Source organism: Acanthochromis polyacanthus, chromosome 18 (assembly GCF_021347895.1).
Source record: "Acanthochromis polyacanthus isolate Apoly-LR-REF ecotype Palm Island chromosome 18, KAUST_Apoly_ChrSc, whole genome shotgun sequence".
Lineage (NCBI taxonomy): Eukaryota > Metazoa > Chordata > Actinopteri > Pomacentridae > Acanthochromis > Acanthochromis polyacanthus.
In genome coordinates, this window is record NC_067130.1 from 14,370,203 (window position 1) to 14,387,652 (window position 17,450).

Consider the following 17,450-nt stretch of genomic DNA (forward strand, 5'->3'; position numbering starts at 1 on the left):
CCAAGCAGCATTGTGCTCTATCCTCATTAGCCATTCAGAAACAAACTCATTCTACACATTAGCCTGAGAGTTGCAGCTTTAATAAACTAACTCATTCATTATTGATTCGGAGCAGCTTTTGTTTTTAGATCTGAGAGGAAGCAAATATATACGTAAGCCTATGCATGCATATGTGAGCGCCCATAAATAAGCCGTAATAACTCATTGCGTGCATTTTTAGATAGATGCATCGCAAATAGATGCTGGTAAACAGACTCCACTTTGATGTAAAAGCAACAAGGTCCCATGTATTTCTTCGGAGAAATAATCTTTATCTTGTCGCAATCAAAAAAGCATCTCTGCTGCCTGCCTGTACCTGCTCCTGTTTAATGCTCTGCCTCCGCCTGCGGTGTATCAGCCTCATGATCATGTTTACTTTACAGCCTTATTGATTCACCAGTTTGGGAATTGCAGGAAATAAGAGGCGCTATCTGCACACTCAGCCCCATTCACACACATACAAAGGCTCATAAACAGTTGTCTCACTTTATCTCTAGACCTACTTTTGTGGATGGGTTCAGTCACGCTTCCACGCACACTTAAGCAACACAGCGGTCACCTACAAACTCAATCTTTAAGCCTGCAGGAGCTAAAACAAACTACGAGACAAAATGGTAAAAATTCCAAATGCTTCGTCTAAAAGCTTGCATTTTTCAAAGCATAAACCGCACAATATGGATCTTTAATAGCTAAAAGAATCACACATTTCTTTCCTGCATATTCACTCAGCCAGGACTAAGAGCCTTGTCGTGTCTGAACCAAGCTAGTCCAGTGACTCACACTTAAATTACTGAACCGCCACGGCTGTCTGATTCAGCTCAGTGTTAGCTACTTGAAGGCCTTCTGGGACAAGGAGAGCGAAAAATGATTACATGATACCCATGGTAATGCAGATATGGCTATATGAAAAAAAAACCCGAAACAATCATCACTGCCATATGATGAATGGAAAATTGGGGGAAAGGACGCGGGAAGACAGTAAACAAATCTTGGAAGAACAAAAAAAAAACCACAGGATGATTTGAGAGATGCTAATAGACTATCAGCTCAACAGAATAATAATAAGCCACAAACTGAGATTAATCAAAGGCAGCACACACACACTGCGCTCCTCAGTTCCTCCCAACATTAGAGATGAGTATTATTGCTGCTGCAGAACTCATCCGTGGCCTGCATTGTTTTCTTTCCGGTGTCAGAAGTCCCGATCTGCTGTCCAGCCGCTGCATGCGTCACTACATTCTCAATGCAAATCTCACCTGACAGCAGAACACTAACATTGCAAAGGTAGATTCTGTCCTCCATCACAATTCCAAGAGGACTTAAGATGAGTGTATAGTCAGTGTGTGTGTGTGTGTGTGTGTGTGTGTGTGTGTGTGTGTGTGTGTGTGTGTGTGTGTGTGTGTGTGTGTGTGTGTGTGTGTGTGTGTGTGTGTGTGTGTGTTTTCAACTCACCCTGATTCTCCTCATGGCCGCCACGATCTCCATCCGACTGTTGGGCCTCGGTACGTCCAGACTCCCCACGTACTGCAGCCACACACAAACAGGAAAAGCATCAGAGTCACATATTGTTGCATATCCAATAATCACACATGACACTGATAATATGAATGGAACCACACTCCTCAGCTAGCCTCACTATGCATTGCTACTAATTAAAAACATGAAAAAAAGCACAGTGCAATCAACTCCAAAACTCCCACAGTGGAGGGTCCGAGGCCCCACAGAAAAAACTGTATCAAAATTAGGGATCATTTAAACAATTAGCTTGTACTTTTATGTGCTGATGCCCCCCCTCAGAGCAGATGTCTCTCCTGGAAAGCCCCACTTTTGCATTTCCACGGCTAACCAAATATTTTCTGTCGCAATATGGTGAACCAGTGTGTGTCTATTTAGGACAAATGTGTTTAATGTAGGCTACAGAGGACCAAGCCATGCCTTATTAACAAGCTCTTTGTGGCTTGCATATATTTGAATTCGTTGGTGTGTAATTAAGAGGCTCCGGGGACCATGTTGGGCTTTGATGTTACTATTATTTTGATTAGAGTAAACAGTCTGAGAGCGGAAAATCAGTAGCACTGACTTTAATTTAATGTTTACTTGGTACTGATGGGATTTTTTGTTTGTTTTTGCTTTTTTATAATTGCATTTGTACACTTACTCATTAAGCATCTCATTGTGTATTGTTGTTATTTACACTGCTGCTGTATGTGTCCACGTGCATTTTTCTTTCTAATTATTTTATTGAAGAGTATTGTATCTCCACACCAACTGACTGGTGTGTGCCATTAATGTCGAACATGACTGTGTTCAAACTGAGCATGCTGCTGAAAAAGAAGAGCTTTAAAAAAATGTGAGACACAAGCAGCCATGTGACTGAACTTTGGACCTGTAACACTCCTTCATCGTAACCCTTTCTCTGTTTTCTGATCAACACAAATCATGCAGATCAGCTCGAGATGCAGGTACAGATCTGTGTGTGTGATTTTAGTAGTTTAACACAAAAGTGCATACCATTTGAGGAAATATCCAAGCAAAAAAGACAAATAGTTGCTGCTTTTAGCTTCTGCAAAATGAGGAATTTCTGATTTTTTGGTTTCGTATCACTGGAAAGTCAAACTCTTTAAGCCTTGGACTGATATTCTGACAAAACAAAATCCTTCAATGTTACTAAAATCTGGAAAATAGTCATTTGCAACTATTTTCTAACATTTTTATCTGGAAAGCAATCTTTAAATCAGTTGTTTAAGAACAAAATAATCATCAGTTGCATCGTTACTATAAAAAGCACCCTCGAAAAACTGAGCCCTGTCTAGCTGCTTCCCTCAGAGGTTAATAATTCAGTGACTTGGGAAAAACCTGAAAATACACTCAGTCCACTTTTGAGCATCAAAAAAATGGACATGAGCTTTTTTTTAAAGACTGTGCAATCAAAATGAAGTGGATATTCCCTAACATTTACACTTCCACTACCAAACCAGCCACATGTGTGAACAGGACAAGCTGCCATGTGTTCAAACTTCATGATGGATCCCAGCTGAGGGGCTCCAGTGCACCTGCCTCTCCAACAACAACACAACTGTGCACGGTTCAACAGTGTCACAACGAAGAGGGATCCTCCTCTGGTTTCACCTTGGCTTGGAAATATATCCCATGTTGATAAGCTTCCTCGTTGTGCAGCGGCAGCCTCGAGTCCGCCACATCGTCCACCAGGTTGTACCTGTTCCTGGCGGGCATCCCGGGCTTTTCAACCGACCAAACACAGTTCAACAACTAAACGCACAAACACCGAGCGGCTCTGCGTCGCTACAATCCCCATGTGTGTGCGCAGCGCGGCTCCAGGAGTGAGTTCCCGGTGGAAACGCAGTCCATTGTTGCTGCTTTGCGCCTCAAAAGGTCCCAAGAAGGACACAACTGCGCGCCCCTTTTTCTCCTCAGCACACTTCAGGGTCTCCGTCCACATATGCGTCTGGTCAGGACGCACAGACGATTGTTTGTTTTTTTCCGGGAGCCACAGGATCAGATGTTCCTTGTTTCCCTCCGCAGGTGATGTTGGCTGCTCGCTCTGGGTTTTTTTTTTTTTTTTTGAATCCCGTCCTGTTGGTGGCAACGCTGCACCCCGCCTCCCTCTCTCTCTCTCTCTCTCTCTCTCTCTCTCTCTCTCTCTCTCTCTCTCTCTCTCTCCTCCCTCTCTCTCTCCCTCTCTCTCCCTCCACAAAGCACAAAGCAGGTCCCTCATTGGAGAGAAGTTCCCAAGCATGATGCAACCCGGAGCTGGGAGGAGAGCCAGCCACCAAGTTAGTCCAGCCCTCAGGAGATGAACATTTGATACACTTTTTCCTGGGAGCTGAGGCTGGATTTAGTGTGGGGGACCCAGAAGAAAGAGAATAAGGAAGGAATTCTCAGCTAATTACATTTAAAATGTCACATGTGAAATATTTCTAGTGGTATATTTATTCAGGTGCTGCATCACTTTTACATGGTTTGATTTCTTGACTCTCAGCTTCACTTTGTTTCTTTTTGGAGTAACCACATTTTTGAAAGTAGGACTTTGTGTTTTTATGGGACACAAATTCTAGTTTCACAAGAATAACTTATTTGGCTACTTGAGCTTACTGAACACTACTACTAATGTTCAAATGATCGAAAAATATTATTATTGTTGTTGTTATTAGTGGTAGTAGTAGTAGTGGCAGTAATGCATTTTTAATGGCACCTTTCAAACCCATTTTTTCTTATTTTGCTTGGTAACTTTTTAGAGTAGTCTGTGATTTTATAGTGCACTGACACAGATTAAACTATTGCAAATTACAAAAACAGAAGTTAATTCAAACTCTTCCAGCTATCAAAAGCACAATTTTGATATTTAAAGTGCATTTTGTCATCACTGTACTTTTAGCTCCATAAAATACTTCATTTTACCACTTTTTGACTGTAAGAATATTTTTATTGTCTATTATAGAGTATTTTTTATAAGGCACACATTGTAGTTTCATACAGTAAATGCTCTGAATACCTCTCCTACTACTGTCTATATCCCAAAAAGGTGTAAATACGATAACAATAATGCAAAAATAATCCATGCTTGTGATCAGTTTTTTTTTCCACATATAATGCATTGTCACAGATTTAACTACTCCAAAATACATGTAGGAGTTATTTCCACATTTTTCAACTATTAGTATATCAGTAATGTAATTTTATTATGCACTTATATTTTGTTGTCAGTACTTCTATACTTCTAGCTATTTTTCTCTACTTTATTTTAAAAGAGAACTTTTTCTAAAAATATGTTTTTTGGTATTTTTATGAGGTGCAAATTCAGGTTTCATGAGAATAAATTATCTAAATACTTGTCGGACCATTGTCTCAGTCCCAAGAAGGTCTAATATAATAAGGAAATTAATAATAAATAACTAACTATAAATAATATATTTAAAAACTGCATTTAAATAAGTCAAAGTTAAATGCTTTCTGATAAAAAAAACAACAAAATTTACAAAGAAGCAGCATCCAAGATTAGAAATATTGCAAGAAAAAAATAAACAGTCACAACAACAACAAAAGATACTTTATTTTCTCATTTCCACATCCAGGCTACTTATTCCTTCTTGCCTCATTCTGTGACTCCACTGCAGGCCACCCGCCTCCGGCTATTTTTCTCAACACAAAAGAAAGGTTCTTCCAGGTTTTATTTTGCCCTTCATGACCACATTAACATTTCACAATGCTGCTCAAGTGGCTGAGACTCACACAAACCTCATGTGCTCATTTTCATCATCCTCGGAGTTTTCCCACTGGAGCCTAATTAGTCTCTGAGCAGAGAACAAGACTTCAGTCGCTGAACAGCCACTACTGGCTGCATGCACACAGTGACATCTCATTTTACACAATACATGGATGTTTGCTGGTCGTGAGGTGGAAACGATGCAGCGTTTAATCAAGCTTACACCTCTTGTTGTTGTCATTTAACTGCTGCAGCGACAGGTATTAACAACACTGAGTAACATGTGTGTATGTACAAGCCCATAATACAGTGGAAGGGTAGCATTTTAAAGCATCAATAATAAATACCATCCTATATTTGTACTAGTAATTCATGACATAATTAAATGCCAGGTTAACATCTTAACGCATACTGCTATAATAATGTCATGGCGCCCTCTGTTGGTTACTCACTGTTGGTTTCAGAAGAGTCAGATGTTTTCATAGTACATACAAATTCAAAGTCTTTGCCCTGCGTTGGTTACTTTGCACCTGACAGGCAGCAGATGTGTTCATGTGGACTAATCTAGGAAAAAACAGATGAATTAGGATCTCTTAATATGAGAAAATGGCATCCAGGTGCCACAACTAATTCCCACTAATCTGCACTCAAAGGGCAAGATATGAAAACTGCAAAATAATCAGCTTAAGAGAAAGAAAATGCCTCGAGTCAACTTGAGAGAGGGATAATGCTGACATAATGCACTTTTAATTAAATGGTGACAGATGGCTATCATTAACTCGATTAATTAAAGGGGCATTAGCCGCCAGTACAAACTGCTTTAACTTGAGGCAGTGGAGTGGTTAGAGGACATACCACATGGGTGCAAAGGCTCTGAGCAGTAAATCCTGGGTTTGATTCCCTGCAGGCAAGACCAATGGCTGCATGTCATCCCCCTACTCTCTCCCCACATTTCCTCTCTCTTCACTGTCTGCCTGCATGCTGAGCAATCAATCTGTGCAGTTTAACAGTACATTCAGACAAACATAAAAGACACAAAAGAATCCAAGCAAACAGAGTGCAACATGAACATTGTGGCTTCTTTGCTTACTTGTCTTTGTGTGTAAAACCATATGTAGGGCTCAGAAGTTCAACAAAAAATAGTAGAATGTCCCTATACTGTCAAATGTAAATGAGGTATCAGCTGACTTAAAGCATATTTATTGGAAGTTAATCCTAAAGGGGGAGGTGATTTAATTCTGAGTGGGTTTAATAAAGAGCAAGAATTTTTGTTGTCCAGCCCACTGGGTTATACTTGTTCTCAATCTGCAGGATTTTTTTTTTGAGATCAGCAAGAAATTCTTAAAGAAACAGCTTGTCAAATACACTTCCTTGCTGGCGGACAGATGGCAAACTCAGAAAATCGATACTTCTCTGAGATCTTCTTCTGTGTGGTAAATGATAAGTCCCTGCAGAACATGAGAGAGTGTTCGACCATCAGTGGACTTTTGACAGCTCTTAGCTCTAACTCTGTCTCATCTTCTAACCCTAATCACATGTCATGCTTTGTGATGTCTGCTGAATGCAGAATGTCCACTTTGACTGAAGAAAACCCACTCCTGTCCTGCAGACATCTCTGCTTAACTCTGGGCAGACAGCTGGTTAGCTTAGCTTAGCATAAAGACCTGAAACATGGGGAAACAATTCGCCTGGCCATGTGCATCTGCTTCAAAAATAAATCCTGTTAAGTCATAAAGCCTTGTTTCTTCAATTTGTAAAGAAAATATGTATAATTAGCTCCTTCATGTTGGCTTTGTGCTTTGTGACTACTGGGACCGCAAAAAATTACTGTAAAAAATGGTTTCTTGTTTGTTTTTTGTTTTTTTTTATAAATGATGAACTATTCCCTTTAAGGTCAAAAAGTCTTTATTTTTCTTTTGTAAATGTCTTTATCCATTAAGAGAGCGTGCTGGAATTCAAAAATATGGCTAAGTTGTTCTGTAAACTTACTATCCATAGTTATCTATTCACTCTCAGACAGTGATGGAATCATAACAGGCTGTCTATAATCTGTTCACAAAGTCGACTGCAGTGTCTGCTGTCTCACTGCAGTAAAATCCGATGGTTTCTTGTCTCATCAACAGTTTGTCTTTACAGTTGGAATTAAAGACAAGCCACCTAGAAGACCTGGTATGTTGTGTCTTCAAGGAACAACCTTCAGTAGAATCTGACTAGAACACTTCAAAAAAGGGTGAGTAATAACGTGAGACAAGTTCACAACAATTCCAAAACCTGAAGTATGTGCAGTACATCCAAATGAGCATAATATAAAGTCATTTGTTCACAGTAAAGCAAATCTGACTGTCTCAAAACTTCAAAAGACAGATTATCTCCTTAGCAACTTGGTCGGATGTCTTTCTGATGCCATGGTACACCTTAGAGAAAAATGGGGAAAAAATGGTACCTCATGTCAGACTGATTTCACTATTCATCACTACAAGAATGAACCCTGCACTACACCTAAAAACAATCAATCACAAACACAAATTCAACACAATATGCAAACACAATGTGAAAAATGACAACCCGAGGGCAGCCTGGATCTCTGTGATGCAAGAATGACATGCTCTTACAAATTCCTCCGCACTCACGGCCTGAAATACTCTTTCAGATGTTGTTCTTTGATGATTAATAAAAGCAAAAATGAAAGAAAATTCTTGACACCCAGAAGTATAAACCTTTAAGAAGATCCATCCAGTGCATAACACCGATGAAGGAATGGCTTTAGTTTAGCTTTATACTGAAAAGAAAGATGTTCAAAAGGTCTTATGGGAAGTTAAAAAGTCAAAGTATACCAAATAGAGGTGAAAATGTTTGAATGTGATGAATTCATATGATAGCACGAGCTGCGTTCTCTGAACAAATGTGATGAAATGCTTCATGGAAATCCTCAAGGTTATTTGCTCCGATAGCAACTCGGTGCGATTAATCACAGGTCTGGTTTCAAGTACTATTCATGTCACAAACACTGTTTCATACACAGAGGGAAGAAAAATATCACATTGAAAAGGACCATCTCTGAAGGAGCTTAACCACAATACAAATGCATAAAACAAGGATTTAAAGTGTAAAAGATCCGACAAATATGCACGTTTTCAAAGTAAGACAAGAAAATTAATGGAGTTCCAAAAGATGCCAAACAAGGCCTCAAAACATTATGTAAAGTCTTCCTTCTGTTAGAGATACGCTGCAATTGTTGTAAATTGAATGTTTGTGCAGGGTGATGCAAGTGCAGATTACAACACCAGAGCTTTTCCCATCTCATGGTGAATTTCAATTCCATATGTGGGTGTACAAGAAATATGGTTCAGGAAGTGTGTTGTAGAGATTAACAGAAATTTGAATTTCAAGTTATACAGAAGAAATTAAATGATAAATATGGTGGATTTTAAAATACCGAGACCATCATGAAACATTCTTCACTTATTTCATCACTAGCACAGAACGGTTTGATGTTAGCTGTTATTTTAAAGCATTTATCAATGCACATCTCTAATTGAAGCCACATTAAAAATCACAAGAGGGACCCGCTTTGTCTTTTAAAGCTATATTGCAAAGAAATTATTTGCCTTTTTTAGAGTCTAACACCAGACAATACTTTGTAATTCAAAAAACGTGCTACCTATTGCCGGGTCAATCGATCAGAAATACCAATCATTTCCTACTTAGAACCCTGTAGGAATGTTTTGCTCAGTTGTTGCCCCTCAGATTCAGTCACAGAACACCTGAGGATGATGTGTACTCAGCTGGTTTCAGTCGATTTAGACTAACAAATGAACAGGCATGATTTCTTTCCCCACAAAGTATTTTGGGTGTTTTGATTATTCCAAGTCTTTGCTTATAAAAACGCATGAAAATCCTTTATTTACAATGCTTGATAAAAATTTAATATGTAAAGGATTCAAGGTAGTTTTAATCAAGTGAAATGACATTAAAAATGAAATGCCAAAATTACAAATGTGTTTTTTACGCTCATTTTTGAGCAAATTTAAGAGTTTGGTTAAGCATGTGAAGCTACTGCCGTTAGCTAATTACAACACAAGGATAGGATTTGCAGCCACAGTGTTGATGCATTTAAAATACTGCATCTAATCTTGCGTACATTTTTTGTGCTCATCTATCTAGTAGATGTTGAAATGTTTCACTGAATAAGTGAGAAATGGAGCCTGCTGGTGGTGCAGGACAAAAAGTCAAGGGATCACCTGCAGTCAGTAGAACTGATACTTTAAGACCTTGAAAAATCTGTACAAAATTCCAAGGCTGTCTAGTGCGCGAGTTCTCAAGATGTTCCACCCAAAACAATAAATGTTAAACCAAGAGAAGAAATGTCAGACCAAATGCAACACACCAGCACCATGGTGGTAGTAGCAAGTTTGTTTAATTCACTAATTCAGAAGAGGATCAGGATTCACATCACAACACACACATTGTACACATATCCCTTACAGCAGAAGATACACTCAACGCCCGCAGGTGGAATACCAGTGAATTCACGAGTCTCGCTGGATGTGACCGCATTAAAAATAAACTGGTGGATGGCTGGCTGTGGATAAGAAAAGCAAACTGTAGTGTAGGCTGTAGCATATCACTGGTGTGGATGCAGTGTTGAAACATTTGTGAATGCTGGTTGTGCACGTTTTCAATGCATCACAAATGCTTTCCCATTGGCTCAAGTGTTTTCGTGGTCGTGCTTATGCTAGTTCTGTCTACGTTCTATGCTTCAACTACTCCCTAAGTATGATACCTGAGAGCTGGTGGTGATGTGTGAATAATGCACTCAGTCACTGGCCGGATAGTTATAGAAAGAGCAGTAAGAGGTATGTGTAAACAGTTATTCCAAAAGCATCCTTTTTTACTGATGACACAACGGAGGCAAGGCAAGAACAACAACAACAAAAAAAAACAAAAACAAATTGTACATTGCTCTCCACTGCTTACCTCATTTGAGTGACAAAGACAAACCCTGGCTCTGGTGATTGTGTGGGATACAAACCAATTAGTCCCTGATTCAAGACATTTCCCCTTTTAAGTCGTACCTGCGTTTTGGTGGAGCGTACTAATTAAGACTTATACTAAACACGGAATAATCAACAGATATTCAGTAACAGGTCCTAAAAGGAAAAAAAAAAAGGTACAAAAGCTTTTACAAATGAGTGCACATTCCATTTTCTCATTACATAATGTAGCACAAAAATCTGCAGCCATGACTCGGCTATCAATCGCGTGATCACGAGGAACCGTCTGAGCTGAGCCATGCACTGAAAGCTACCCCAAGTATAGTGCAGGCAACTGAGCTTAAACCAACTGAAAAATGGATATATAAAAGCAGAAAACCAAAATAAAGATAAAAGGTCTCCATCTTTGGGTGTACCAAATACATTCCGCTCTGTTAAAAATATCCCTACTGCCTATATGTGTTTACAGATGCACTCAGGCTGCAGTTCAGAGTTGTGTGTAAACAGCGGGATTGAAGCTGTAATACCAAAACCACTGTGCTCATTTCCGTATGCACTTATATTGACTCATACTCAACGACAATTAACAAAAAGACCGGATTTTTTTTCTCCAACACAAAGTCGTTCATTCAGGATAAACATTCTGGGGCTGAAACACAATGAAAACGTTAAGGAAACACTTGAGGTTATCTACACATCTGTAGTGTAGAGGACGTGAATAATTTAAGAAGTCATGCAGTTTGTTCTTTTTTTTTTTAAACAAATTAAGCAACACAAAGACAAAAAAGATAAATTAATAATATAAAACAAATAAATACACACGGGTCTACTGTTTTTCATCAAAAATGATGTTAAGCCTCGACTGAGTTCAAACTTCTAAGACTCCCAGTCATATGTGAATACAGGACGTCAGTGGCTCGACTTTTTCATTCTCATACTAGCCGTAACAATGGAGAAACTCACCTTCTGTTGAATAAAAGATTGAGAGTCGACTGAGAAACAGAAAGTCTGACTGACAATGCAGCTCTAGCACTTGGACACAGCAGCCCGACTTGTGTTGTAACTTCTAACCCTCGGCTCTTCTTTTGTGAAACACACAGCTTTTTACCTGGATATATTGTGATTATTAGTCCCTTTATTTTGCTGATGACGCTGTGCACGGAGTATTTCTGTTCTCCAGGCTGTACCAAACACCCACTCTGGTAGCATGGCTGCTAAAGTGACATGAAGTGGGACATGCTACCAAAAGCAGGACGCTGGCAGCAAGTCTGAGCATCATTTGACCTCTCTTTATCTCAGTCTGTCACACAACTCTGAATAACAGCCTCAGAGTCCGAGTGAATAACCTGAAGTCAATTATGTACATTTTACAATCACATTAATTTCTACTCAGAATTCCTGAAAAAGGCTTTTGGGCTTCAGAGATGTACATTAAAAATGTTCCTGCCAACACAGCAACTGACAGAAGCAACAAACGGAAACAAATAAGAAACACAACCCATAAGAAGAATTAAAAACATAAAAACAAAACGTCAGGTCGCAAGTCACAAATGATAAATCCCATTTACACAGCAGGTACCAAATAATGGGCTGAATCCACTATCAGTCGGTTTGGATACTACTAGCTCAGGACAACACATATTTAAAGTCAATAAATAAACTCAGTACAACTGTTATGCGGTGGGGAAAGGAGTGAGGGGGAAGAGGTAGGATGGATGGAGGACAGAGAGAAAAAAATCAAGTGTAAGAACTGAGGAGGAGAGAGGAAGAGGAGGGGAGAAAGGCAGGCGTCTCACTCCGGAGCTCCGTTTGTCGTTCCTGTCATCCTCTCTTCATCCCCCTGTTTCTGATGCTGCAGCCTGGCATAAGTCACTGCATCTCCCCTGGGAGGGAAGGAAGGGGAAGACAGGATGCGAGAGAAAGATGGTAATAAAAAGGTTATGTTCAGGGAGAGGTGAGTAGAAAGAAAAAGCAAAGGGGATAGTGTTAACCAGAGGGTCACTACACGACTCACTTTGTCAGAAGTTAATTTACATGAATAAAACGACTCATTAGGATTGTTAGAATTCAAATTAAAATCGTGTTAACCGATTATAATGTGGCGTACTTCATTTAATATGAGAGCCTGTGTTAATGTGATTTAATGGGAGTGACACACCAAGAGATATGAGTAATTACACGATCTGAAAAGTTTCCATTTGCCATTTTTGGGATTTTTTTTTTTTCTAATTTTGGTGATTTACATGCAAAGACATCTTACTTTTTGCCTAAAGATGCGAGGCCGTACAGAACCCCTGTGGCAAAGGCGATGGCATTTCCAAACAGGGTTGTAAAGGAGAAACTCAAGAACACAGGAAACAGAGCCATCCTATTCAGTCAATGTGAGAGCAAACAAAACACATCAAGTCAGTAAATCCTATTAAGTACATGCTAAATATAAAAGAAACACATTCCCCAGAGTATGTCCAAAAGAAACTCACAGTCCTAAAACATGATTTCTCATAGAGTACAGCCTTCAGTGACATAAACCACGGTTGTTCTCACCCGCAGTAGAAGAAGGCTTTCTGCCAGGGTTTGAGTTTGTCTGCACGGGCTGCCACAGCATTAGCAAACTCTATGAACTGGCAACAGAACGGCACTTCACAGAGGAAGAGCACGAAGGCATTCAACCTTGAGACAGAAGGAGAGAACAAAAACACATCAGTGAATTATCAGTGAGTTTAAACGCTGCACCTGATGGGAAAAAATGATTATGCTGTCACAGAAATGGAAGAATTGCTTCTACTGTGAGCTGGTTGGTGAAATAAAGGCTTCAACTAACATTGACTTTAATTATCAACTCATCTGCCGAGAGGAGAGACAAATCGTGGGTGGCTTTGTTGGGGCATGTTCTAAAAGGTTCTACTTAAAACCTGAACAATCAAGGAGGTCTCTGGCATGTGTTCATGACAGCATTTTCTCCACACCTCCAACATTTGAGCAGCAGGTGTGGCTACCTGGCTATATGACACCGCTGCTCACTACTGATGTAAGACACAAATAAAAGAATGGAAATGAGCAGGAAATACAAGTCATGTAATACAATTATTATTTGTTAAAGATAGTTTGTGACTTTTAGATCAGTTACTGGAACCAGTTCTCAATGGTGTCAGGAAACACAACACCTCAGCCAAACCGTACCAGAAAAAACAACTCTGGTCTGACAGCACCAGGAACATAAACTTAAAGTGAAAGAGACCTGGCAGAGTAAAGCACTTTGTTCTGAAGCCTGTCTAAGCTTAAGGAAGGTGAAGGATGTAATTTATGCTCACTACATCAAAGAAAAGTGGACTTACACCATCCACACGCCAGCAGCAATGTTTAAAGGGTTCACAGTGACACAGTTCCACACTCCTGAGACGGCACAGGCTGCAAGATTTACACAAAAGATAAACTGTTATTATGATAAAACAGATGACAAATCATGGCATTATACATAAAATATCACTGTTAGCCATTAGGATTTACTTTATGTTATGCATCATATGGAAAGAAATATATTGAAATTAAGGATGTGGCTGATAAAACATCCTGTTCAGCCGCTTCTGTGTTGAAAAAACATGGTAACCACACAGTAAATGTACAAGCTTCTTGGTGAGTAATGCCTTTAGAATCTAAACAACACGAGAATATGTGAGCAAAACACAGTTCTACTTTGCTTTATTATTGAAGCAGTCTGGAAACGTGAAAACACAGCGAATCACACACTCAAATCCACCACTCCTGTCTGATGTAAAAGCTGTTACGAAACATGCTTGGCCTGAAAATTAATTACCCAGATCAAATTTGAGACACCAATTAAAACCGTGTCAAAATCAAAGCAGGTCACATCTTTCATCTACAAGATCATTTGCTTCAGACAGACTTCAGGGAATTTTGAATAAAGGCCCTTTTCAGCTTTTGCCATGCCTGTCATTTGTTTTGAGGATTTCAATACTTTCTCTGCACATCTTTGGTAGCTACATGTTGTGGTAAATGCTGCTCGACACACGAGGCCAATGGGACCAGCTATGTACCTACTGTCTGAAATATGTGTACACTGCAATATGAGATGGGCTGCAAGTATATGAATATAAGTTAATAAGCAAACAAGCTGCCTGTGGTGTGTTCATAGGTTGTGTAAAAGAATGTACCAGCATGTGGAAATTTTTGGCAACTCCTGAAATAATGTGCGATTTGGCATCATCACACTTTGCAGAAGCGTGTCAGACAAAGTAATTAACACACCAGTCGCAGAGGTGTAAAAAAACAAACAATTAGCAGTTTTATTTGCAATAATGTAGTGCAATCTACCATAGTCACAAAAAACGGCTAAAGTGACTGAATAAATTATTTTCAAATGCACAATAAATTGTTAACAAATAAATTTTCTTGACAACAAACTTCACACTGTAAACACTGAGGTTCTGAATTGTCAAACACAAATGCCTCTTAAAGGTACAACCTTGTTGTGCTCCACTACAACTAGTTATTATTTCTTATTGATTATTCAGCCAATTATTTGTAACAGTCTATAATTCAGGAAGACAACATAAACCAGCAATACTCACATTTATAAAAACAAAATGGAAGTTGCTCTCTGTCAAGTTCTTTTTTAAAATCCTTTATCAAATTATTGCTCATCATCTGACAATCGACACTAATCGAATATGAATTTCAGGACTCACAAAGGAGATGTGGGACAAACACACATTTCTCGCATTGAACTTTTCATGCTAAGTCAGAAGCATTTTTCAAATTTCACATTTCAAATATTCATGATTCTGTGGTTTTTGATGAGGAGATGTGAGTTTATGCTGTGCAAAAATGCTAAAACACAGGTTGTTTTAAAACTTAACTATCAATCCATACACTAACACCAAGTACTGCACTTTCTATTTGTCATATTTGTACTTGACATGATTATTTTCTGTATAAAGCTTCTCAAACGTCAGCATTTGCAGCTGTTCATTGTTAACTTAATAACTTTCTTACATTGTTAATAATATAAAGGGCTGAGCAATCCTGATGAATTTCTACAATCAAGAAATCCTCATCAACAAAATAACCAACAGATTATGGAACAATTAAAATAACTGGTAGTTACAGTCTTGTAAATATTGCCAAAATTAGCTTTATGAATCCCACTGGAACAGCAAAATGCTGCCTAAACACATGCATTAGTTAGAATAATGTGATGATATTAATTATACTGTACAGCATACCAGTCACTTTAGGCATATGTCTCCATTGAGTGCTTTTACTTTTAATACATTAAGGACATTCCCTATCTTATAAACAGATAACTTTAAGAAGCATTATCAATTCAGGTCTTTCACAAGTAATACAAGTAGTATTTCTACATTATGATATGAGCACTTTAAATTATGTAGAGAATCTCAGAACTCCGTCCATTATTGCTGCTAAATATGATAATTTGCTTTGACAGCCAGTCGACATCATGCAGCAGTTTCAGGCTGAAACCCCAGACTGAGACAACAGGATAAATATGTGGGTCTCTGTGCACCTGCCTGACCAGTCCACACTGTCACAAACAGTGGAAGAACCGCGTAGCATATCCAGCCTGCTCAATAATACAGAACCCATTGAATATGCAGCAGTTAATGTGATACAGGCACTGTGACTCTGGTGTCACTGTGAAGGAGAGACGGATAGCGAGTGGAGGAAGGCAAGGAGGGCTGCAATGCTGCTGGAAAACTGCAAAGCCAGCAGTTACCATCACTTCTGTGTCACATTGAACTCCTGTGGGGAGTTCCTGACTGTGTGTTCATATCGCAGAGTTAATTTAGAAATAACAGGCTGTTATGGAGGGAACACGCAAACAGGCGGTGCCCAGCAGTGGCTGCTGCAGTGAAGGGACAATGAATGGTGACAAAGCTTTTGTTTAGTGGCAGGGCTATTGAGGTGTGGTGTTTTCACACAATCAGACACATGGTTTTCCTGATACTAATCTGATGCCTTTTGTATTCTGTATTTGCTTTGACTCTTACATAAATTTAGAAGAAAAGACTTCACTGATCAAATGCTCAACAAGCCAATAAATTCACCTGTCTGTTGAGGAAAAACAACACAACTAAATGTGGTTGTAACCTGTCAAACAGCCCATTCAGTGATCATATTAACCAACATTAAACATGAAGCTACACAACGCCATGGCAAGATATGGGTTTCTGTGAACTTATCATGTATTTACCTCTGCAGACACACAGAAAATAGACTTTGACAACTACTTACATATTCCTCCCAAAACCCCAGCGATTTTGCAGAGCCATTTGTACCACCAGGTCATTCCATCATCCTCCGGGGCTGCTTTTGAGGGCGCTGCGGTCTCTTCTGTGCTCATTGTGTGTGTTTTCAAGCTACGTTAGCTAAAGCTCCTTAAATCCAGTATTTACAGATGTCAGTCCGAGACCACCCAGTCGTATGTGAATTTAAGTTAGCGAGTCGCCTCAAACTCACTGCTAACTAGCTTACTACGCAACCGAGGTCCCTATCGGCAATACTACATATGATTCCAACTTTCTAAAACCTTTTAAAAATCCCCTTTCTTTTGTCTGTTTGTTTTGCGGCCGCCTGATGTTACCCGCAGCTTTTCGCACGGCTTCCCCCGTCAGTCAAAGCCAGCTAACTGGCTAGCTGATGCTAACAGCACCGCCACCAGCTGCCGCTAGGAGTGGATATCACCGCTGCATATGTCCTAAACTTTCTACCAATGTTGCAAATAAACAACAACGACGACGACAAATATCTTCGGCTCCCTTTCTAGTAATTTAGAAGTGTCCACGCTGTTTGTTTGGGATAAATAAGTGGCTCCGTTGTTCTCCTCTCTGGCTGCTCAGCCCATGTAAGCGGTGCATTGTGGGAGGGATTTGATGTGCGTCATTTTTTGTTTACATGCGGGGAGTGTTAATATCAGCAGATTATGTTGGAAAGGAATATTTTACCACACATCTACGTTTATCTCAGCCTTTAGCTACACCTCTGGCGATTTAATATTTACATATCTATGTAAATTATGACTTTTCAGATGTGTACTCTGGTTGTCGGACTCTGCAGGCCCAGATTGTAAGTTTCATGCAAATCAATAACTAACTCCAGTTACACAAAAAGTAACCTGTGATAATAAAAAACAAAAGAAACAAAAAACACGGCAA

At 39.3% G+C, this 17,450-nt stretch overlaps 2 protein-coding genes across 3 annotated transcripts in view; both read right to left on the reverse strand.

Annotated features, from left to right (window-relative positions):
- The window catches only part of si:dkey-34e4.1 (carboxyl-terminal PDZ ligand of neuronal nitric oxide synthase protein), a 69,188-nt gene extending 65,542 nt beyond the window's left edge, over nucleotides 1-3,646 (reverse strand). Inside the window, exons 1-2 of one of the 2 annotated variants that reach the window (XR_007937411.1) lie at nucleotides 3,169-3,646; nucleotides 1,492-1,563 (exon numbers count right to left, since the gene is read on the reverse strand). Coding sequence is in view for 1 of the 2 variants with exons in the window: in XM_022219417.2 (XP_022075109.2) it covers nucleotides 1,492-1,563; nucleotides 3,169-3,273 (177 nt within the window). In the remaining variant the exon portion in view is untranslated. The remainder of the gene's footprint in view (nucleotides 1-1,491; nucleotides 1,564-3,168) is intronic. The other variant, XM_022219417.2, reaches the window with a different exon arrangement.
- Nucleotides 3,647-9,664: 6,018 nt separating this feature from the next.
- On the reverse strand, nucleotides 9,665-17,167 carry cacfd1 (calcium channel flower domain containing 1). Its single transcript, XM_022219435.2, has 5 exons — nucleotides 16,531-17,167; nucleotides 13,593-13,665; nucleotides 12,802-12,927; nucleotides 12,518-12,625; nucleotides 9,665-12,140 (listed from the first exon to the last, which is right to left on the reverse strand). The coding sequence occupies exons 1-5, from the start codon at nucleotides 16,637-16,639 to the stop codon at nucleotides 12,050-12,052; spliced, it is 507 nt and encodes a 168-aa protein (XP_022075127.1). The 5' UTR covers nucleotides 16,640-17,167; the 3' UTR covers nucleotides 9,665-12,049.
- Nucleotides 17,168-17,450: the final 283 nt, after the last annotated feature.